General features: G+C 35.9%; 1 protein-coding gene across 12 annotated transcripts in view; it reads right to left on the bottom strand.

Moving 5' to 3' along the window:
* ST7 (suppression of tumorigenicity 7) overlaps window positions 1-24,452 on the bottom strand; it is a 262,668-nt gene that overhangs the window by 171,402 nt on the left and 66,814 nt on the right. The window contains exon 1 of one of the 12 annotated variants that reach the window (XM_007089160.3): window positions 20,604-21,986. The exons of 10 other annotated variants lie outside the window; for them this stretch is intronic. In XM_007089160.3, coding sequence (XP_007089222.1) covers window positions 20,604-20,625 — 22 coding nt within the window. In that variant the 5' untranslated portion in view covers window positions 20,626-21,986. Of the gene's footprint in view, window positions 1-18,178; window positions 20,052-20,603; window positions 21,987-24,452 lie in introns of those variants that run through there. One more of the 12 variants, XM_042970478.1, reaches the window with a different exon arrangement.

Raw genomic sequence — 24,452 nt, 5'->3', positions numbered from 1 at the left:
ATAATCTGATAATAGGAACCATGTATTTTAAACTTTTGATGTCTTTTGTCCTCCAATTCTATTTCTAGGAATTCATCCTAAGGTAAAAAGCATGGCTATGTGCAAAGATTTAACTACAAGAATGTTTACCACATCTGTTTATAGGAGAAAAAATGAAGAAAAAAACACTAAAGAAGCATTACTAAAAGCTTAGTTTAAAAATATGTTTTAACCTACAACAAAATAATCTGTGGCTGTGGGGTGCCTGGGTGACTCAGTCGACTGAGCGTCCAACTATTGATTTTGGCTCAGGTCATCGTCCCACGGTCATGGGATCGAGCCCTGTGTCAGGCTCTCAGCTGAGTGTGGAGCCGGCTTAAGATTCTCTCTTTCTCCCTCTGCCCCTCTCCCACCTCATGCTCAGCCTCTCTCTCTCTCTCTCTCAAAAAAAAAAAAAAATCTGTGGCTGTTAAATTTGGTATTGTGGCAAAAAGGGATTAAAATGCTGTGGCAAAATAATATATTGCTAAATGGAAAAAACAGATTGCAATACACATATCACTCAAAGACTATTTTGTGTTAAAACAGATTAAGAGGTTATCACTAAGTGGAAAGATGAGATCTTATTAAAGACATCTGCCTTAAAGACAGAGATGGAGATGTTCATTAGATTTTTACACACACACACACACACACACACACACCTATATATCCGTGCTACATATATATCTATGTATAGTTAAATCTCTCAGTATATTGCCCTATAAGTGCTCAACCAATACATGTTTATTTGTATTTATACTTACATTACTACCCATTCAACACTTAGTATAACTGTGTTAAGACATTTACGTCTGCCCTTTCAGCATGGGCTACATGTTGTCCTCAACTGAAAGATTTTAAATTTACTAAAGACTATTTGCCCAGTAAAAGGCAGAATAAAGATTCAATCCCAAGTCTATCTGACTCCAAAACTCAGAGCCTCTTTTTCTTCTCCCTCCCTTTTTTCACTATTTGTATTATTTAAAACGTCTACAATGAAAATGAACTCTGGTGTGTTATGAAAACAAGATGTTATTTTTAGATGTAAAAAGATTAAAATAAGGGCGCCTGGGTGGCTCAGTTGGTTAAACCTCCAACTTCGGCTCACGTCATGATCTCATGGTTAGTGGGTTCAAGCCCTGTGTCAGGCTCTGTGCTGACAGCTCAGAGCCTGGAGCCTGCTTCAGATTCTGTGTCTCCCTCTCTCTCCATCCCTCCCTCCGCTCATGCTCTGTGTGTGTGTCTCTCTCTCTCAAAAATAAATTAACATTAAAAAAATTTTTTTAAAGATTAAAATGGTTTCATGTTTTTTTCAATATATGAAATTTATTGTCAAATAAAATGGTTTCATGTTTTAAAAACAGGTCTCACTCTAACTTTGAGAAATAAAAATGTTAGTAGGTATCAACCAATACTCACTAGGGAAAATTTTATTTATAAGGAAGATTAAAACTGGCCAGCAAAGATTAATACAGGAACCAAAGTGAGCAAGTCTCTTTCAGCAATAACAACTGCCAAATCCTACCATCTGCTGTGGTCCTCTCTAGTTAGTATACTAGAACTCTTTTCCAATTAGCTTAGGAATGATCATTAGCAATAAAGAGGACTGCAAGTAAATTACAGAAAAGTAATTAGATCTGTCTTTTTAGCACCTAGCATCTATCAAGTATTTTCCACTAAAGGCCATAGTGAAAGAAAGTCCAGACTCTTCTCTCCTACCATCATCCCTCCTTGAAGATCATAGGGTACTAAGTATTTTTATCAAAAACATCTCCCCTCAAAATCTCCACATACTGAGCACAAGTATTTGAACAACTATTTTGATGCAGTCTAGGGTCACTCTTGTTCCTATATAGACTAACACTAATGTCACCCAGAATCTTTCTGTAGTAAAGTATTTCCCAAAGCATCCATTTGCCATCAGCTGGGCAACTTAAATGTTGGGCAGTGATGAGCTAAACTCTGTCGAATATTGGAGTCAGCTCTATCTAGAAATAATGTCATGAAATTCAAAATTATGCTACTTGCCATATAATTGAAAGTCTCACATGATCCCTCCCCTCACACATTCAGAAGCAGAGGTTAGCAGTAAAAACTCTTAGGGAGCAAGAACAATTTAAAAAAAAATCTTTAAGTTCAACACAGTGTGCAAAACATATAATAGGTAATTTTAACAGTTTCATGAAAATTGAATAAAATATTCCTTCCATTTCTAATAGGAGAATTTGAAAAGACTATATAGCACTCAATTATCTTGATTTCTGAAAGAGATTGTCTATTAGTATTAGTCAATGCAAGAGGTGATGGTCAGACGCTAGGATTAACTTTTTTGAATCAGTCTTTTACCATGGGCTTGTCTGTTTCCCACCCATCCCTGCTCAGTTTAAATGGCATCATAAAATCTTTTCCTCTTTATCTTAAAATTGGCTCTCCTCAGGAAGCTTTTGTGGTAGTACTGAACATTAAGGGTATAACATAAAAAGGCAATGCTGTGTATTTTCATACAAAATACAAGGTCAAGGGACCTTGCTCCCAAATGCCAAATTCTTCTAATCACCAGCATAAAATAGCAATGTTAGAGGGTAGGCTGCCTCATAAAACATGGCACAGGCAATTGCTCTGGCTGCCCATGCGGCTTCCATGGCAGCTGTTCAGGGCAGGACTGCTCTCTCCACTTTGTATTGCCAGCGTTCCTAAAGCCAGAGTGCTGGATCCAACCAACAGCTTTTAAATCTGGTTAGGAGGGAGAAAGTTCACACAAAACAACCTGCTGGATTTTATAAGAGTATAAAGAGGGCCTTTAGGCTGAAGTGCTAAACACTGACATGAAAAAAAAGTCTGACACTGTCATCACATCCGTTCCTACCCGTAGAAAAGGATTTGAAATTGAAATTGGATTGGAAGATTCAAGCATTTGGGGTTTTCCCACCAAATGCAGGGCATTTAATTATTATGCAACTACTGTTTCAAAATACAAAATGGGCATCTGAACCCAAAAGTGTATGAATGTGACACATGGTTGCCAGAGGAAAAAGACATAACTGCCACCTAAAGGCTCCTGGCCCCACTTCCTTTTTCTGTTTCAACAGGATTCTCGGAAAAGGCAGCTTAAATGATTATCTCATTTTCACAGAGGCTGGGAAGGAAACTATGTACAAAACGTACCGCAGCTGCTACTTCAGCCTGATTTCTACTACCAATTTCCAAAAGCAAAAAAAGAAAGTGCAGTCAGCTAAATGAGTAAAATACCCAGTAATTTCCCATCCAGATGCTACTGATTCGGGATAAATATCACACTGTCCCTCATGCCAGACATGATGTTTTTGGGGGCCTCACACAATACAAATGATAAAATATGCTGCATCATTTGGGCTGACATCCAATCACCGATAATGGTGACCTGACCGCGCGGAGTGCTGTTCACTATTAGGGAGGCGGCTCAGTGCATGAAGGCAAAACGGAAATTTTAGTGCTTCAGGAGTAAGGAGGTCTAATAAAACACAGGAAAGTCAAGCCTTAATGTGTGGAATGAGCTTCCCAAACCATAATAAACAATTCCCAGAGAGATTTCTTAAATAGCAAGTAACTATTTTACTTGTCGGCATGGGACCTCCACAAATACAGTCCAGGTCAGAAAAAGAAAAACCAGTATCTCAGGCTTTTAGTGCTAATATTCTAAGAAACCTCCAGAATGATTTATGAAATAAGCATGAGGCTATATATTTCTTTGTATGTATCTCAAGAATTCCCAATCATCTGCTTCTTCATATTAGATCCTGAACTAATAAATAAAGCCTTTGAGGATTGTTTATTCTACAAAGACTAACCCTACATTTTTTGAATCTACAAATTAGAGTACATTAAATGCCAAAGGAAAGGAAAAATTAACTTTATAAACACAGTCCAGTTTTATCCTGCTTAAAATTGTCAAGTAGAGAAAATCCTGAAAATATTTATGAAAAAGCCTATTCTCATGCTGGCAGCAGTGGTTAGAACGGAGGTATTTCCTTTATTAAAAAGAAAAAGCCTAAAAAAATAACTTCACATAATCAAACTGCTGTGAAGTGAAAGAGTTTGAAAATGATGAAACTGAAAGGCAGTTACAATTTCTACTATACGTATGTGTTTTACTTTAAGCAAATTAGATGTACTGAATAAAATATGAATTTGTAGCTGAATGATTTGCTCTTTAAAGAAGTCCCCCCCACCACACACACACACACACACAAAACCCAAATATAGAAACTGTTGCTTTCATTCATTTGAAATATTCTGACAAAAGAAATCAATGCACAATTTCAGGAAACAAAGGCGAGGCATACACCTCATCCCTGACTTATTGTTCCATTCTCACACCACACAGCTGGTGTTATGCGGACTCCAACTTCCTCAACAAGAGAGCCTGGAAAAGGTCAACTTAATATTAAAAACAAATGGACTATATAGTCAGGTGTGCAGCTGGTGATTACCCAGCAGATGAAGACCCAAGGACTCAGAGACCTGGGTATTTTGTATCTAAAAAACCCAACTTTCCAAACCTCTGCATGGAACCCAATGTAGGCACAGTCTTTGCTTAGTGAACGCTTGAAGGAAAACTAGGCATGCTGCAACAACACAGGAATAGTCTTTCACGATATGGACAATGTTGGGTATAGGGGGAATGCCTATTCCCCTTACAGAGCCAAACAAAAAACATCTCTTAAACATGCTCGTTTAAAACCTAAAAGAAACAAACCCAAAAGTAAACTTATAGGTCTTTTATTTCCCTAGTATTCCTCCTTAAATAGTGATTATTCTGTGCACCCTACTTGAGAATCAAGAAGAGTTTGTCAAATGCCATTTAATCCATTTGAATAGAGATTAAATAAAGTATAGCATGCTGCAGCATCTAATCAAAATAGAAAGCTTTAAAAAAAGCTTAAAAAATGCGTGACTTCAAGCATATCTAACAGACAAAAACACAAACATACACATCAGATAAATTGGGGGATATTATTTGTATTTAAAAGATTCTCCTTAAACATCAAGCTCAAGATAAGTTAAAATATGGTACCACTAACTAAAGAGGTATGAATTTCATTCACATTTTCCTCAATAAAGAGATGGATATTGACATTATTATATTTAATAAGACACTGAAAAATGAGATTAAGCACAGGTATTAGGTGAAGAAAGCATAAAACCCAGAACCACCAATGTTCCGTCTTTAAATAACTCTTCCCAACACATCATAGACTTTTGTATAGAAAATTATTAAATGGAAAAATTACTTTTAATATTTAGTTTGGTAGCCACAAAGTGAGTAAATTTCCCAAGTCATAGGGAAAATTCAATGCATTTGGAAGGATAAGGCAATAACATAAAAGACTCTAATATAATAATACCTAATAAGACGTAACATTCATTGAGCCTTTACTAGGTAATAAACATTTTATATGGCATTTAAAACTCAAAACAGTCCCCAGGACATAGTACTATACATATGCTCATTTTAGAGAAGAAGCTGAGGTGAAGAGTAGTTAACCTACTTAAGGTCACAAGGCTGCTGGAGTGAGGATTCCAGCCCAGAAAGTCACACTCCAAAGCATACAAACCAAGAACCTGCACCTTGCATTATAAAGTGCAACAAAGTGGGGCACCTTGCGGGCTCGGTCAGTAGAGGATACAACTCTTGATCTCTAGATTGTGAGTTCAAGCTCCACATTGGGTGTAGAGATTACTTAAAAATAACATCTTTAGGGGCGCCTGGGTGGCTCAGTGGGTCAAGCGTCCAACTTCGGCTCAGGTCATGGTTTCACAGTTCCTGAGTTCGAGCCCCGCGTTGGGCTCTCTGCTGTCAGCACAGAGTCCACTTCGGATCCTCTGTCCCCCTCACTCTCTGTCCCTCCCCAACTTGTGCTTGCTCTCTCTCTCTCTCTCAAAAATAAATAAACATAATAAAATAAAACAAAATCTTAAAAAAAAAAGTAAAGTGCAACAAGGTATTCAAAAATGTGAGATGCTTTCCCACAGTAATTACAAGGGTGGAACTGGAGTGGGGCAACAGAGGAATGACGACTTTGGAAAAGGAGTTGAGAAGAATTGTTCATGTCTATGATAAGGATCAAGGGATAATTTTTTTTTAAGTGGCTGAGAATCACATTAGGAGAAACAGGAAAATTCATGGAGTAACTGGAACCTGAGATGACTATCAAAGAGTGAACGAGTGGTTAAGATTTGAACAGCTGGAAAGAAGGAAAAGATCCAAAAAGAAGGCCTTGATAAGAAAAGGCAGTCAGGAAAAAGCAAATAATACATGTAGGGTAGTAGTGGAAGGCAAGTTGGGAAAGGAAAATAGGGACCACGTGGTGGCTAGCTTTGAACACCTGGGCAAAACGTTTATCTTTAGTTCAAAAAGCAATGAAGAGCTCTTGAGAATGTTTTGAACAGGTGTTGGGTATTGAAAAGCTAGCTGGCATAAAGGAATACAAATGACATAATTCCATACATATTAGTCCAAAGTAGAACTAACCTTAAATTCTAAAAATCAGAAAATGATTGTGTAGTGAGGAAGGAAACTGGAAGGGGCACAAGGGAACGTTCTGAAGTGACAGAAGTGCTCTATATCTTACATGAGCGGTGCTTACAGGAGTGTGTGAAATTGTCAAAACTCATGAAATGGAACACTTAATATCCGTATATTTTCTTGTATGGTGGTGAGATTTCAATTTTTTTTTAAAGGCAAAAATTTCACCTGTAGAATAGACCTAGGTATAAAATAAGGGGAGCTAGGAAGATAAGTTAAGATGACTCTTACAGAAACCCAAGAGAATAATACTAGAAGTGAGGAGACCAGATGTAAAGAGAAGCAAGAAGAGGGCTGTTCATATGTAAATGTGCATGTGTAAAAACATTTATACAAATCAATATCAATGTAAATAAAGTATATGTGCATGAATTATAATTTCATTCATCTTATCCCCTCAGAATGTAGACTGCCAGATGGCAGGGACCGAGCTTAAAAGTTTTTCCATTTAAAATAATTTTTCTCACTATTTTCAATTTGTATGCATTTGATGCTATCATTTATATTCTCAATTCTCTGTCTTATATCAAATATACACATAGTGCATAGTGTTTCTGGTTTGTAAACTTTTAAAATAATTAAACTATCGGTTGCTTATTATGTACAGTTAGGGGCTTGTCATCCTACCTACCTATTTCATATGAGCAATAACAGCAATCCCATGTGTTGATCTATCAATCCCATTTTAAGATGAATAAACTGAGGCTGAGAAATAAGATGCTCAAGGTAACAGTAAAACTGTGTTTTTGTCTGTCTTATCTCAAAGCCCGGGTTCTTAAGCATCGTGCTATATACTTACACCAATAATAACAAAGTAGGGCTACCTGGGAGCAACACAGAAAAAGGGTGAGAAAGTCAGTACATATGAATTCATAACCCATTAAGTATATTCATTCCCACAGCTTTCCACAGATTAGTGAACTGGAGGCTATTATAGGACTGCTGTTTTATAAGCCATCTAAAATGGGGGTGGGGGAGGGAATTGATGTTAGTTGCTTTATATATCAGATAAATGTTTATAGATTCATATTTATAATACACACACACACACACACACATATATATATATATATATATATATATATATATGCTATTTCAAGTCAGTTCAATCTCTATCAAATCTGGCTTTATGAAGTTTAAAGACTTTGGAAATGATCACAACTCATGTTAATTAGAAAAATTCTTAAATAAAGTCAATTCCAGTTCAATTAATTTTTAAAGGTGACAAATGCCAACCTGAAAGGCTAGTTTTAAATCTTTTGAATTCATAAGGATCCATAGATTTATCAGATTCTTAAGAAGGCTGGTAACTCAACGGGGATAAGAAGGGGATTTATAAGAAGGGGATTTATAAGAAGGGGATCCTGTTTCCAAATATAAAAAGTCATAAGTTCAGATCCCTCTAACTAAAGAAATGTGAATATTTAGGCAAAAACTGAAGTGAAGTTACTTTTAAAATATAATAAAATGTTTTCCTAAGAAATAAAAAACAAGAGGTAGAAAGACATAGTTTATATCTTGTTGTGAGAGCAAATGTTTCAAAAGGGCCATAAAAGCATTTTACATGAACATAATTTTAAGTGTTCTAGGTACAAACCATTCTTACCAACTTGTTAAAACATACCCCCAAAAGACTTCATGGCAACATTTGTTCAGTGAAGTCTCATTTTTCAGGCTATTCAAGATGTTTTCAGAAATTCAACAAGTTCTCCAAATTCAAATAAATGACGTTTTACCAATACCACCACTTTTTTTAATTTTTATTTTATTTTATTTTTTTACTTTACGTCCAAGTTAGTTAGCATATAGTGCAATAATGATTTCAGGAGTAGATTCCAGTGATTCATCCCCTGGAATATATAACCCCCAGTGTTCATCCCAACAGGTGTCTTCCTTAATGCCCCTTACCCACTTAGCCCATCTCCCCATCCACAACCCCTCCAGGACCCTCAATCTGTTCTCTATATTTAAGATTCTCTTATGTTTTGTCCCCCTCCCTATTTTTATATTATTTTTGCTACCCTTCCCTTACGATCATCTGTTTTGTATCTTAAATTCCACATATGAGTGAAGTCATATATTTGTCTTTCTCTAATTTCGCTTAGCATAATACCCTCTACTTCTATCCACATTGTTGCAAATGGCAAGATTTCATTCTTTTTGGTTGCTGAGTAATACTCCACTGTGTGTGTGTATACATATACGTGTGTGTGTGTGTGTGTGTGTGTGTGTGTGTGTGTGTGTGTGTGTGTATACACATACATACACACCACATCTTCTTTAACCATTCATCTGTCAATGGACATTTGGGCTCTTTCCATACTTTGGCTATTGTTGATAGTGCTGCTATAAACATTGGGGTGCATTTGCCCCTTCAAAACAGCACACCTATATCCCTTGGATAAATACCTAGTAGTGCAATTGCTGAGTCATAGGGTAGTTCTGTTTTTAATTTTTTTGAGGAACCTTCACACTGCTTTCCAGAGTGGCTGTACAGTTTGCATTCCCACCAGCAGTGCAAAAGAGATCCTCTTTCTCTGCATCCTCGCCTACATTTTACTCTACTGAGGAACTTATATTCAGTAGGTGAGATAAGTTACTCTACTCCAGATAAGCATTCTTTTATCAATGAAAAAAACCCATTCTTTTAATTTCATAACTCATTTTAACATTGCTGGGAGAAATAAAACTAAATAAAAGGACAGATATACCATGTTTATAAATTGAAAAACCCAATATTGTTAAAATGTCAATTCTTCCCAAATTGCTTTATATATTAAACACACTTTCAATCAAAATCCCAGCAGGAATTTTTTTTTTTTTTTTTAGAAATTGACAAGCAAATTTTAAAGTTTCTATGGATATGAAAGGATCAAATATAACCAAAGCAATTTTGATAAAGAACAGACCTGGAGGGCTTACACTACCTGATTTCAAAAGCCATCATAAAGCTATTGCAATCAAGACAATGGCATTGTCCTAAGAATAAACACACAGATCTCTGGAATAAAATAGAGAGACAAGAAATATAGATAGGGTCAACTAATTTTTGATAAAGTTGCCAATTCAACGGGGAAAGGATTATCTTTTAAGAAATGGTGCTAGAACTGAATTTTGCTGAAAACAATGAATGTCCACCTTTACTTCACACTGTATATAAAACTTTACTCAAGATGGTTCATAACACACATAGAAGCAAAACATGTAAAATATTTGGAAGAAAATAGAAGGAAAAAATCTTTACAACCTTAGGGTAGGCAAAAATTTCTTACATGTGACTCAAGAAATTGATAACCTAGACTTTTATCAAAATTAAGAACCTAACATCATTAATAAAACTAAAAGCTACAAACTATAAGGAAATATTGTCAATATATATATTTAACAAAGGATTTGTATCAAAATATATAAAGAATGCTCAAAACTCAGTAAGGCAAACACGTGATTTTTAAAATGGGCAAAGTATATGAACAGACACTTCATCAATAAAGATATACTAATGGCCAACAAGCACATGAAAAGATGTTCAACATCTTTAATAATGAGGGACATGCAAATTAAAATTGTATCACAAAATCGTATCACTACACATCTACCAAATTAGCTAAAATTTAAAACAGACTGACAATACCAAGTGTTGACAAGGATATAAAGCAACTAAACCCCCATACATTACTGATGGGAATGTAAAAACTATAATCATTTTGGAAGTTTCTCAACACTTGCATTTCTAGGTCTTTACCCAAGAGAAATGAAAATATATGTCCACTGCTATAAAACTATAGCAGCTTTATTCAATAAGAAACCAAAACAGGTAACAACTCAGTATCAGTAGGCATATGGCTGAGCCAATGATGTTATTTCTTTTTTTTTAAATGTTTATTTATTTTGAGAGAGAGAGAGAGAGAGAGAGAGAGAGAGAAAGAGAGCACAAGCAGGGGAGGGGCAGAGAGAGGGAGAGAGAGACTCCCAAGCAGGCTCTGCACTGTTAGCACAGAGCCTGACACAGGGCTCGCACTCACGAACCATGAGATCATGACCTGAGCTGAAACCAAGAGTCGGACACTTAACCACCTGAGCCACCCAGGCACCTCCCCCCCACACAATTATGTTCAGTAATAAAAAGAAACAAACTACCAACCCCCACAAACACACCTGAAAACATTATGCTGAACAAAAGAAGTTGTACACAAAGGTAGTATATATTGTATGTTCCCATTTATATGAAATTCTAGAGATTTTGTTTTCTTATTTTTTTTTTAATTTTTTTTTTAACGTTTATTTATTTTTGAGACAGAGAGAGACAGAGCATGAACGGGGGAGGGTCAGATAGAGAGGGAGACGCAGAATCTGAAATAGGCTCCAGGCTCTGAGCTGCCAGCATAGAGCCCGACGCGGGGCTTGAACTCAGAGACCGTGAGATCATGACCTGAGCCGAAGTCGGACGCTTAACGACTGAGCCACCCAGGCGCCCCGAAATTCTAGAGATTTTGAAATTGACTGCAAAGTGGCAGAAAGGAACTTTTTAGGGTGACAGAAATGTTCTCTATCTTGATTGCAGTGATAAGGGTGGTTACAGACATGTATATATTTGCCAAAATTCATCAAACTGGTAACGTTAAATGGATACATTTTATCATACATAAATTGTTCCTCAATAAAATTATTTAAAGGAAAAAACTATTTTCCTTTGTCATATTCATATCATGCAATGCCAATTCCAATGAGAAATAATTTTTGTCTTTGATTCATGGATACTGGTATCAAAAATAATCTCATCTACACTGTTTTAACTGAATGAGAAACATAATTTTAGTATTTATTAACCTCTCTGCTCTCCCTCTCTCACTGCCTCACCCCTCATATCCAGTTGAACTTTAAATTTCTTGAAAGCTTTTTGCTCTCTTATTTCTTATCACATACTACTCCTCTGCATTCAATAAATATTTGTGAAACTGAATCACAGATGGTCTTTGTATCCTGTATTACTTTCGTCACCTAGTGTTTTTCTGGTAAGAGACTAAAATTAAAGCCTTCACATGTCATAGGATTTTGTCTATTTTATTTTTTCTCTCACTCATTTTTAACAATCTTTTTTCAATCAAAATAGTATTCAAGAGCCCGATATGTAAAATAGACTACATTTATAAGCTCAAATTTATAACATTTAATAATATAATCAACCATGAGTTGATGAACCATAAGTTCATCTATCAGTAGTACCCAACAGTCAAAAGTAGTTTTTTTTAATATGTGAATATATCTTTTTATTTTAGTTTTTCAGTTATTAAAAAGGAAACTCAGATCAAATATTAAGAGCAGGAGTCATCAAATTAAGGCCCAAGGGCCAAAGCCTGCTCACAACCTGGTTTTGTACAGCCCTTGATCTAACAATGTTGTGGGTTGTTTTTTTGTTTTTGTTTTTGTTTTACATGTTTAAATGGTTGGGGAGGAAAGAACATTTATTGATATGTGAAAATTATATGAAGTTCAAATTTCTGTGTTCATAAGTAAAGTTTTACTGGAACACAGTCACACTCATCTGTCTATGGCTACTTATTTGCTAAAATGGCTGAGATGAGTAGTTGCAAAAAAGACTATATGGTCCACAAGTCTAAAATATTCATTATCTGGCCCATTACAGAAAAAAAGTAGCAGACTCCTGACAGAGAATTCCAGGAGGACCTGTGGAAAACCAGCTTCATGGAGTAGAGTTTAGAAACTACATGGAGCAAATTATATTTTCCAAAGATGGCCACTGCAATATTTTTCCATCCTATTTGCTCTTCTACAATGTGACTTTCTACTCTCTCACCAAGAGAAGAAGTCTAATTTTCTACCCTTTGAATATGGTCTTGTCCTGGTGACTTTCTTGGCCAAGATAATATGGTGGAAGGGACTCCCGAGACTTCCAAGACTAGGTCATAAGAAACCTTGCAGCTTCCTCCTAGGATTCTTGGAATGCTCCATCATGGGATGCTTCTTCTGAAAACCATGCTGCGAGAAACTTGAACTTCAAGGAGGATGCAAGTATAGGCATACGTGCCTACATCCCCAGCTGAGCCCCAAGTCAACAGCCAGCTTCAACTTATATCCATATGGGAGAGCTATCCTGGACCTCCAGCTCAGGTAAGACTTTAGATGACTGCTGCCCCAACAGACATCTGACTGCAACTGCATTAGAGCCCCTATCAGAGAACCACCCCTGGGTACAGTCAACCCATATAACTGTGAAATACAATAATAAATGCTTCATATCAAGCCACTATGTTTTGGGGTACTTTGTTATAAAGCAACAGATAACTGAAACATCATTATACTAAAACAAATCTAGGAAAGTTTCAGATGAGAAATTCCAGACTTCTGATTCATGCCCATGCATATCACCAATTCAAACCCTACCAAAGCCTCTTGCTAACCCTAGGTGTTCTAGAAGTAGTTAGGGATAAAGGAAGTAAGTGGTAAATAATACTCTAATGGAGTCACTGTGATTTCTTAATCTATATATATGCATTCCAATTAGGCTCAGTATTCCCCCAAAATTCTGCCAATAAGCCTGAATCTTAACAGTCTGAAACTCTCAAAAAGAAATGAAAAACAATTTTGCCAATTCCTAAAATTATATCAGGATGGGTAGAGAGACAACTGTTACTTTTCATGCTATAAGTGAATTGGTAATTATAATATTCATTATTTTTTACCTGATAATCTAAAAAATGATAAGTGAACTTAGATGAAATGTACTCAATTATCAATATATACCTAAGTATCAGTATATGGCAGTTTACCTATAAAAAATATGGACTTAATAATAAAAATCCATATGCTATTCTAATTGTGTCACCTGCTCCTGCTCCAAAGGGTGACAAGAGTCATTCACTCATATGTTTCTGATATATGTCACTTAAATATAATATACTCCTTAGCCTAGAAAATTTAATTAAACTCAATATTAACATCTTATAAAACCCACAAAGCATATTTTCAATAATACTACCTTAAGCTTTTCAATAATATTACCTTAAGATTCAAATTTTAAAGAATAAGTACAAAGTATATGTTAGGTACCCTACCACACTCTGGGGATATATCTTTAATTGGTGTAAATTTCATTCAAAGAGATCAGTGGTGGCTCTGAATCATTAACCCTTTGACATTTCTGAGAACCATAATGCATTACAGAATGGTGTGTTTATTTTATATCTAAAGGGATATTACCAGAACTCTTAGGATTACTAATTTTTTAATTCAGTAATTATTTCCAAGATTAAATATTTATTTATGTGACTATGATTCACACTAATATAGAAAACAGTTGAACAGATAAAGTGTCTTAAGAGGAAAACATTCCAAACTTTAGTGGCTTCAGCCAATCTTACAAGAGTGCTTGACCAGTTAGTGATGCCTACCACAGGGGGTGACCAGTAGTGAGAAATACCTGGGCATTTGCCAACTCTGACCAGTTTCATGCAGTCTCCTCTCATCAGATCTCCCGCTAAGTCCCTTCAGAGACTCCCACGATAGGGGCTCCTGGGTGGCTCAATCAGTTACACATCTGACTCTTGGTTTTGGCTCAGGTCATGATCTCACAGTTTATGGGATGGAGCCACATGCTGTCAGGACAAAAGCCTGCTTGGGATTCTCTCTCTCTGTCTCTCTCTGCCCCTCCCCTGCTCGTACTTGCTCCCTCTCTCTCAAAATAAATTAAAAAAAAAAAAAAAAAAGACACCCATGATAGGACTTCCACCCAGTCTTAGAAAGTGACTCTTCCCTTTCATTAGCCAGTCTTTCCCACTGCTGGAGTCTACTCTCCACAGATAACCTTTGACAAGCCCCACCCTGGTATAAATGTCCTGGCCCAAAAAAGGATATACCCCTAACATCAAGAATTCATTGGATAAGCCATATTTTGAGACAGAAGAGCTTAGATGACAGGTGACCAAACCTTGGTAGAACACAGGAGAGCCAAGATTTGAAACTAGACAATCGAGCACCATAGTATCTACACTTAATCACTGAATCTGGCACATGTTTGCTGCCATTTCCACAACATGTGCTAAACTGTATCTTCCGTCTTTTAGTTCACAATTATGAGAATTCATTATTAATAAAAGCAAAATCTCCATACAGGAAATATTATAATTTACTATTTTTAAAAATTTTTTTTAATGTTTTTATTTTTTTTTGAAGGAGAGAGACAGAGCATGAGTGGGGGAGGAGCAGAGAGAGAGGGAGACACAGAATTTGAAGCAGGCTCCAGGCTCTAAGCTGTCAGCACAGAGCCAAATGCGGGGCTCAAACCCACAAACTGTGAGATTATGACCTGAGCCGAAGCCGGACACTCAACCGACTGAGCCACCCAGGCGCCCCTACAATTTACTATTCTAGCATAGCAATTATGACATCACAGAACCTTTCATTCAAAATGTGTGCATTTCCTAATTGACACATCAATAAACATATTAATAAAAGCTTTATATTTATTAGGGAAAAATGGTGGGATAGCAATACTCTGAAAAACAATTTTGAAAATGACAATTCATATTCCTGTGCTCCATATAGTCTTATAATAAAAATTTAATAGTATTTGAACATAATTTAATGGAATGACTATTATTAATGTTAAAAATACACACTAGCAGTGACTTTTCCAACTCAGAATCCATAACAACAATGAATCCCATTCACATCCTGTGTAACTCCATGGGGATTCTATGGGGAAAGTTTCCATATATGGTCATTTATCCCCATAGACTCCCCATGGTTTATACAGGATATGAATCTGGTCTATTGTGACAATGAAAACAACAGATCACTGAAAACTCATGTGTAATTTCTGCTGAACAAACTATAGACTAACAATTAGGGAAACCAATATTCGAGTGAAAATAAGTAATATGAGAATTTAAAAATAACCACTGAGTATTTTTATTCCATTTCTGTATTAGCAGAATAAGCACATAAATAATCAGAAGGAAAAAAATTCAATCCTAAGTTTAAAATATTTTCTTGATACTAAAAATTAAAATATCAACTATTAACAGGCAAGAAACCCAGAAGAAAAAATCACATCAGAACTTATATTGTCAGAAGGAAAGAAAAGATAATATAGTAAAACAAGTCAAATGTTACATGAGCTTTATTTAGTTTCCCAGGCTCCTGTATGACCATGCCCTAACATAAACCTCAGTTATCTATAATTATTTTCCCATATTTGTGACATTAGCATCTGTGGCATTCTACTTATCTAAAGTTATGTAGAATAATATTTTTCTTTTACACTCACTGCTTGAGTGCTGACTGAGAGGTAAGTTTTTGTGTGTATACTTAAGTATTTGTACTTTTGCTTTAAATAAGATGAAAGCATCTAAAATCCAATACAACTAAACACTAACAGCCAGATTAAAGCCGTAGGAAAGGGAAATGGCTGTGTACCTAAATTATCTTGTTCAATATGACAGAAACTAAAAAGATAAAAACAAAATATAGTACTAGAATGTCAAACATACTAACAGCAAAAACAGCAGTATCTGACACAATTATTTCATAAGAACTAGGACTTACATTGAAAAATGGTCCAGTTGTGAATAGCCATTTTAGAATGAACACGGTAACTATTAACATCTCAACTGATTCACAAAAATTACACCAAAACAATAGACCCAAGTTCAATCTCATGTATGAGTAGCTGTCAAAAATGGCCTGAAATGCATGTTTAAAAAAAAAAAAAAAAAAAGGAGTGTGACTCATTTGTTTCTCTATCAAAGAAATGACTGTTTAATTATATAGCTTTTTGGTGACCTAATATTGCTAGAGTATATTCATTTGACTATCTCCCACACAATGGCTCAAAATTTGAGATAATTACATTATTCTTAAAAACACGGTACCACACTCACTACTAAAATTGAGAAGCTGTCAGTCCCAACTTAATGCCTTTATCAGTAATGAAAACAAAAGGCAACAGCTGAACTTTGGGTGTCCTTCAAAGACAAATCACATGGGACATCACAAATCCTTTCCAGCATCTATCTACCTACCTAAGGTGATGTAGACATCCACAAAATGGCAGGGCCAGCCACACCAAAGCTAAAGAGAACTGGCTTCCTGACATACACAGCCACCATTTCCCCACCACCACTAAGCTCACAAAATCCTACCACTTTATTGGGACGTTAGTGATTTCTTTTTCCCTTTACAGATGTCCTAGATGTTCTTTTCAATGTATTATGACTATAACAAAATTTGGGGAGGAGGGATTAAATGATACTATTTGCCCAGAGGCATGCTGTTTCTCAAAAGGAAAGATATTGCTCTCTTCACTGGACTAATGAGGCAGGTTCTTTGGAAGACATATTAATGTGTTAAACCAGGGTACAATTCCCACCAAAGTACACCTTAAATGGTACCCTTGAGGACTGAAAAAGATACAAATGTGGGAGGGGAGGCAGGAGGAGGACTGAGCCAGGTAAATGTTAATTGAATAAATGTTCACTGTACTGTAAGTATTTACACTTTGGAGAATAACTGGCTTTATCAAGAAGAACGTAACCAAATGACAGCAGTATAAAACCAGTTTTCTTTATTCCATAAAGAGAAAAGATGAAAAATTTCTGCCCCTTTATAAAATTTTAAAAGTAAAATTGTCAAAATTTTGTGGAATTTAATTTATTGATCTTAAAATGTCATTAAATCAAATTTAGTACCAAAAATATGCATTTTTAAGGACTATTCTCCTCAACAAAACTTTACTGATAGTGCTTTTTTTCTTAAACTTAAATTATTCTGGCCACAGAAACTAAAATTGCATTTCCTCAAAGCAGATAGAGAAGACATACTATTCCCATTTTTAGACATGGGAAATTACAGTAAAGGAAAAGCTCAGTGAAATACTTCAAGATGGTAACAGAGCCACAGAAGCTACACTTCCTGCTTTGTAAGGATTAATCCACATATAACATAGAACACTTCCATTTTTTCCAGTGGGCCCAAAACAGACTGTGCCCAATCTACAAAACTATGGAGATTCAGATCCACTAAGTCAGAAAAACTGACACTGGGATTGTTAAAGGTATTCACTAGAATGCTAACAGAAGACATTCATTAAAACAATGGGAGACAGGGGCGCCTGGGTGGCTCAGTCGGTTAAGCGGCCGACTTCAGCTCAGGTCACGATCTCATACTCCGTGAGTTCGAGCCCTGCATCGGGCTCTGGGCTGATGGCTCAGAGCCTGGAGCCTGCTTCCGATTCTGTGTCTCCCTCTCTCTCTGACCCTCCCCTGTTCATGCTCTGTCTCGAAAATAAATAAACATTAAAAAAAAATTTTTTTTTAAACAATGGAAGACAAAGCATTTATTAATTCCGATGCCATGGTTATTTAAGTTTTCATATTTGAAGAACAAGAGTCTACTCTTCCAGGTAAATTTTTTTGTCATTTTTAAGGCTTTTGTATGAGTATGTTGGAGGGGAGGGGTCTTTTTGGTATTTATACATCAAACAATACTATTTTAGTGAGACAGAACATGTTATAACGTGATACCAGCTACTGCAAATTCCTGACTACAAAGGTCTGAAACATAAAATCAACTTACTCTAGTACTTGAAAATGAGGACATCGACATTTCCTTCTCTTATAGGCAAAGAGCAAGGGAAAGAGAAAATTTACAAGAGCCATTACACGTGACTCTACAAGCAACAGAAGTCAGAAGTGATTTCCTTTTGACTGGGAAAGGTCATCACAAGGGAACTTTCTGAAGTAATAGAAATATTCTGTATCATAATCTGGGGCGTGGTTCCATGGGTGTAAGCATAGGCAAAAATTTACAGAGCTTTGACTTACAAAGCTGACAGACACTTTGAGTTACACATTTTATCCTTTGTAAACCATCCTTCGATTTTAAAAGTAAGATCATCCGATACAAGCAAAGTAGTACAATCAGAAATCAAAAATAAGAATAATGAAATCAGAATATGTTAGAAAATAATGACCTTTCCAGGATCTAGCACAGCATTGTACACAGGGTAGATAAACAAGTATTTATTACAAAAATTTAGTGAGAATGTCTTAGTTGGTCTTGAAGATCCCTTCTGAACTAATGAGAACTTCAAATGTGGCTTATTTTTCTGAATATTCTAAATATGGACAGTTTCAGCCTATAAGGCCTCCAAATGGCAAAAATTAAAGGTCTAGAAAGCTAATCTCAAAACATTAGTTGTCATAACTCTGAGTATAGATTTAGGGCATCTCCTTATCAAAAGAAGGCAGTCCATTCTCAACACTTAATGACCACTGACAGTACAAACCTATCTATGGTCTTGTAGTGATAAACAAGAAGCAAAACTTAATACTCAATTAGGTTTAAAAAAATGCAAACATCTGCATGATGGTGTTCTGTCTTCTGAATGGTATTCTGTCTGTTCAGTAATCCGGTAGCTCCAGAAACCAAAAGCAACCAGCCGTTTTCAAACATATCACATAGCACATGGGTGACATTATTAAAAGATCAAGTTTGATAACCAGGCAAGGCTGTGTCTGCTAAGTAAATCTGGCCAGACAATGTTAGAGTCCCTAGTCCAAGAGCCCAAAGACTCCCACATGAGCTTCAACTTCTATTTTCACCTAAAAAAAAGTATTAAGACTAATTTCCCTTTAGTAAATCTCTCTGTCCATACCTAAGTTCCTACATAAACAAAATTCCATGACTAAAATGAAACTGTAGAAGGTCTTTTCCACTTAATAATCTGTTCCTACTTGTTGGGTGACAATAATTCTAATTGTACCATTAAGTGAAAATTCAAAAAATATTTTTTAATTTTTAGAAAATAATATTGTTATATGCTGAATGCAACATTGTCTCACTGTTATTCTTTCTTGACCTTGATTAGTCAGTGTGGTTAATTTCAGCAATGAGAAGCTTCCATGTGAAACAACAAAAATAATCCTTTAAAAAGCCAATCAAGAAACAAAAAAACCCTGAGGATTATAAGCTCTCCTGAAATACAACTATTCTAGAATAACCATCAGTTGCACACAAATAGATGCAGTGATCACCTAAGATCAGAAAGAAAATGTTGGATTATAAATTCTTAAGAAATGCATTTCTTAAATTGCTGCCCTAATCTTCTTCTCCCCACAAAGGTAATATCTTGTCAATTTTTAATGTTCTGGGCTAGCAGGTTGAGTCTCTTCAGAAATACTTAACTGTCACCTTTCCTTATGGATAATGACAAAATATTCTGCAAAGCCTGAATAACTGCATGGACAAGTTATATTATTCTATATCCAACATTAAATAATCCTCAAATTAGTTAGGCTAATACCAGTTATAGCTGTCTACAAGTGCTGTCCAGCCCAGCCCATTGTGCAGGGCCTGCTCTGCACCACAGCAATTTCATTGTATAAGTTTTAAGACAGATACGATGCTGCTAGACTGTGACGTTAGCCAGCATATCAACATTGAAACCATTGTGTAAAAAAAAAAAAAAAAAAAAAAAAAAAAAAAATCTTTACAATAAAACTTACTTCTTATTCTTTAAATCTGCATATAATATCTACTCCTATGCTTCTGTAAAAATATGGAGGAAGAGGATATAATGACACTTTTTTGTCCTTTTAAATAAAAACTGTAAACCCTTTTTCCCTTTCTAATAAACACTATCATTTCAGATCCTCCCAGTTTCTACTTTAGGGTTTAAGGACTATTATAGAACCCACAACAATAGATCGGTGACAGACTTGATCCCATCAATTAACACGTTCTGGGGAGACTGCCTGGATTCCTGTCTTCCTTCCTCCCTCTTGAAGGCCTGGTTTTGGCCACACTGACATCCCTGGCCTTAAGGATGAATAACCCAGTTAAGGAGGAGTCCCTTCCCTGAGACCAATTCCTTTGTAATTAGAGCCAAAATACAAAGTCTATTAATGACCTATGGCAATGTGATATGAAGTCCAAGCCAACGAAACCATGACAGCAAACAGATTTCTGAATAGCAAAGAAGTGGGATCCATTTACTTACATGAAGATTCAGTGCCAAACATGGCTGGCTCCAGAGGCTGCTTTAAAAAAATCAGAAGAAAGAAAAAAAAAAGGGAAGGAAATAAAATCGAGGAGAGTGTACGCGGGAGAGTGAAAAGATGAGCCACTACACAGCAGGGGTCATGAAGACACACAATGCAGTCCAAGCTGTGTCCAGCTGCCAGATTCTCCTCTTACAAGCTTCAGTGTTCTCCCGTGTGACTGAAAAGCAAGGTCTCCTACAGCACAAAAACCCGAAGAGCTGCTTGTGAAAATCCAATAGGGGAAGGCAAGCCAACGTGGCTCTTCTGGGATGCAGTGAGGCAGGACTAGGTAGCAGCAGGGGCACGACTGGAAGCAGCAGCAACAGCGGCTACTGCAATCCCCAGCCCTGCCGTAGCAGTAAGACAATAGCAGGGCTTATGCATACACCGATGACGTCAGAGACACTGCACAGACGGACTGCGCTGCTTGAGCCAGAGGCTCCAGGGGCTTCAGGGGAGCAGGCGATTCAAAGGGGAATTCCTTTGTCACAACATGGACAAGACCAAGAGCCACATATATATTCACCTTCCTGACAAGATCTTCAACCTGTAATACCAAGCACTAACAAGGACCTCAAAGAAATCTAAATATTGGCTTTACAGCAACTAACCACAAAGATATCATGAAGATCAAGATTCTTGGTTTTATGCAGCAATTAAACTTTTCAAGGGAATTAAGAATATCAGAAATGAGAAAAATAAACTACCTTTAAAAATAACTACAGAACTCATTGTTTTTTCTCTACACTTATGGAAAACTGACAGATCAGAGGTTGTAAACTCAATCACAATTACGTGAAAATATGTATACTATTGCATACACATTCTGGGCATATTAATACACCCACAAGTATACCCATTTATTAACAGTAAAATAACAGTGCAAGTGCTTAAAACACTGCGTGGCACACAGTGAGCTCACAAACATCAGCAATTACATTATTAGTTATGTTGCAACTGTTATTCATATGTGAAAACCACAGCTCTAGGAATATATTATCTACATATATTTCACTTATCCCATTCCTTTGGCCTTATTTTTATTTTGCCTTCCTGTCCTTTTCTAGAGTAACTCAGTCATTTTAAGGCTGTGTGCACACAGGCTGTACACACCTGTGTGTCAGTGGGCACATATGACCAACAAACACATTTCTTTTTACTCTATTCTTACAAGGAAATAATTGAAGATATTGTTATTTTGTCACTTGATAAATAAAACTCTTCCTGCATTACCTTTACTCTTAGAAATCTGTTTTTGAAACTAGAATTCTATAGACTATCCAACAGAAGCAAAGAAAGAAATTTTGTTTTAATGTTTTAAAAACACTGAAATGCACAAAAAGTGTGTGTGTGTGTGTGTGTGTATTCCCATAATCCCACACTTTTAAAATCATATAAAATAGGAGATTCAAGAGCTCAAGTTTCCTCTCTATCCATTCATCCAAGGTATGTATCCAGTATTTTCTTAAGATTTACAAAGACGTGTCTTCATATAATATAGTTTTTAAACATTAAATTCTGATAGGAATGTGAAACTGTAAGTTACCATCTAAAAACATCATTAATAGCTTTTCTGGTCAGTATATGTGGATCCATCTCATCTTTTTAATAGTTGCCTAATATTCCATTGTGTGGTTATAGAATAATTTATTCAAGGTAACTTGACCTTTGCTTACTGAAATGCTAAACCAGTGCAATGGTGTTACATAAGATAATGAACAAATATTTTGTTGTAGGAAAGAATAACAATAACTAATATTTCTGAATATTCACTACATGCCAGGTACTATTCTGGGAAGTTTACATGAGTTAACTTATTGAATCTTTGTAACAATCCTACAATGTAGATACCATTAATTTCCACATTTGATAAATGGTGAAATAATTTTCCAAGGTCACACAGGTACTGAACAATAAGCTGGGATTCAAATCTAGGTAGGTTCCAAAGCATTTGCTCTTAACTGCTCTTCCATAATGCTTCTTGAGAATTAACAAATACTTAAAATTATATTTTAAGTATTCAACTAAAACAAAAGGAAAATAGATATCAACTGAAAATGTGGACAAAAATATTCTTAAAAGAGAAAGGTCACCAGAGAAAGCTAAAAATGACAGAAAGAACTATGCCAAAAATTGCAGGAATTAAGAAAAATGCATCCTCCCAAATTATCAGTCATGTTAACAACCAGTGGAGAATATCAATAATGGCATTAAGATATAACTGTAGGGAAGTACTAAAGGCAATACCCTTCAAAAGGGTTGAAGCCAGAATATTATCTTACGTAAGATCTATTTTAAATTGCATACCAGATGTTGTACATGAATAGTCACACAAACGGTGGATGGATGTGGCCAGAAGAAAGGCAAGAGGAAAAGTAGAATGAGACGATGATCTTGGGTAAAAGATATTTTCCACCAGAGGCCACAGTCTATAGGCAATAACTGCTTTGCCAAGTCATTGATGTAGCTCCTCTCAGCTCATACGTGAGGGTGTACATATGCATATGTAAATGCACTTTTCTGAGTGCCTGTATTTATTTCTTGGCACTGACTTCTGAGAGTAAGTTAAAGGCTGCAATATTTTGCAAGAAGTCAACTTTTTAGATAACTATACCAGGGTCAGTATGTTAAAACAATAGATATCTCACTTGCCAGCAAAACTGTACCCAAATGACAGCCTCTGACTCCTATTAAGGTTTCTATAACCTCTGGAGGCCTGAGGTATTTCTAAGTACTTTAGTATGTTGGAATCCATATCACTGAAGGCCCGTCTTTGACAAAACAGATTCCAAAAATTTAGTTTACTATTTTTCTCACTTCTAGGCACCTGGCATGAGCTCACAAAATGAAGACAAATTTTAATGTGTTGCCTAAAGAAAATATAATGAAATAAAACTGATCTGATGTCTTCCACACCCCTCAAAAAAATCACATAATACATTCCAAGACCAAAATTAACTTTGAACTATCAATTCTGTCTAATTATGTCTATTTGCCTGTAACCTTGCCCTTTTTATTAGCAAAGAGAATACTGTTAATTTTAGTATAAAATTAGCAATGAAAGGAAAGATCAATATTCAAAATGATTTAGTAGCCAAAATAATCATTGTTAAATCAGAACACTGTTGATAAACAAAGACAGTAGTGAAAATCTTAAACTAAGTCAATAGTCACTTTTAGAGGAAACCCCATTCATAAATCACTCAACAACTTACTGTTGGGAGCTTACTGTTCTGCACTCTAGGGGTACAGCCAAGCACAAACTCCCTCCTCTATGGAGATTACAGTCTAGTGGGTGAGACAAGCAAATATGTAATATGTCAGATGGCAGCATGTGTTACAAAAAAAGGTAAGAGGAACCCAAGGCTGAGGAATGACTGAATGTGAGGGTTATTAGTTCAGATAAAACTGTCAGGCAATGCCACCCTTAAAAGATGACATTTCAACAGAGACCTGAAAAAAAATGAAAGGAAACCACATGGATAACATGGAAACCCCGTGGGAGAAAGAGCATTCCAAGAAAAAAAAAAAAAAAAAAAAAGATAAATCTATTCTTGAATCATCAAGAACCATTTTCTATTGGATGACAACCCCTTCAGTGCCATGATGATGTCATTAAGTGCAATATGGTTACGCTTCATGAACTGTGCTGACAGTAAAATAAATTCTCTTTTCCAAATCCAAAAGAATTCATTCTCCCATGAACTGAAAACATATGCGTTCTTCACTTCACAGTTTACTAAATATACCTATATTTGCAAATATGTAAATGTTTATAAAAATCACCATAGGTGACAACATCCAAA

The sequence above is a fragment of the Panthera tigris genome, chromosome A2 (assembly GCF_018350195.1).
Source record: "Panthera tigris isolate Pti1 chromosome A2, P.tigris_Pti1_mat1.1, whole genome shotgun sequence".
NCBI classification, from domain to species: Eukaryota; Metazoa; Chordata; class Mammalia; order Carnivora; family Felidae; genus Panthera; species Panthera tigris.
Note: the sequence above shows the minus strand (reverse complement) of the source record. Positions and strands in the feature narration are given on the sequence as shown.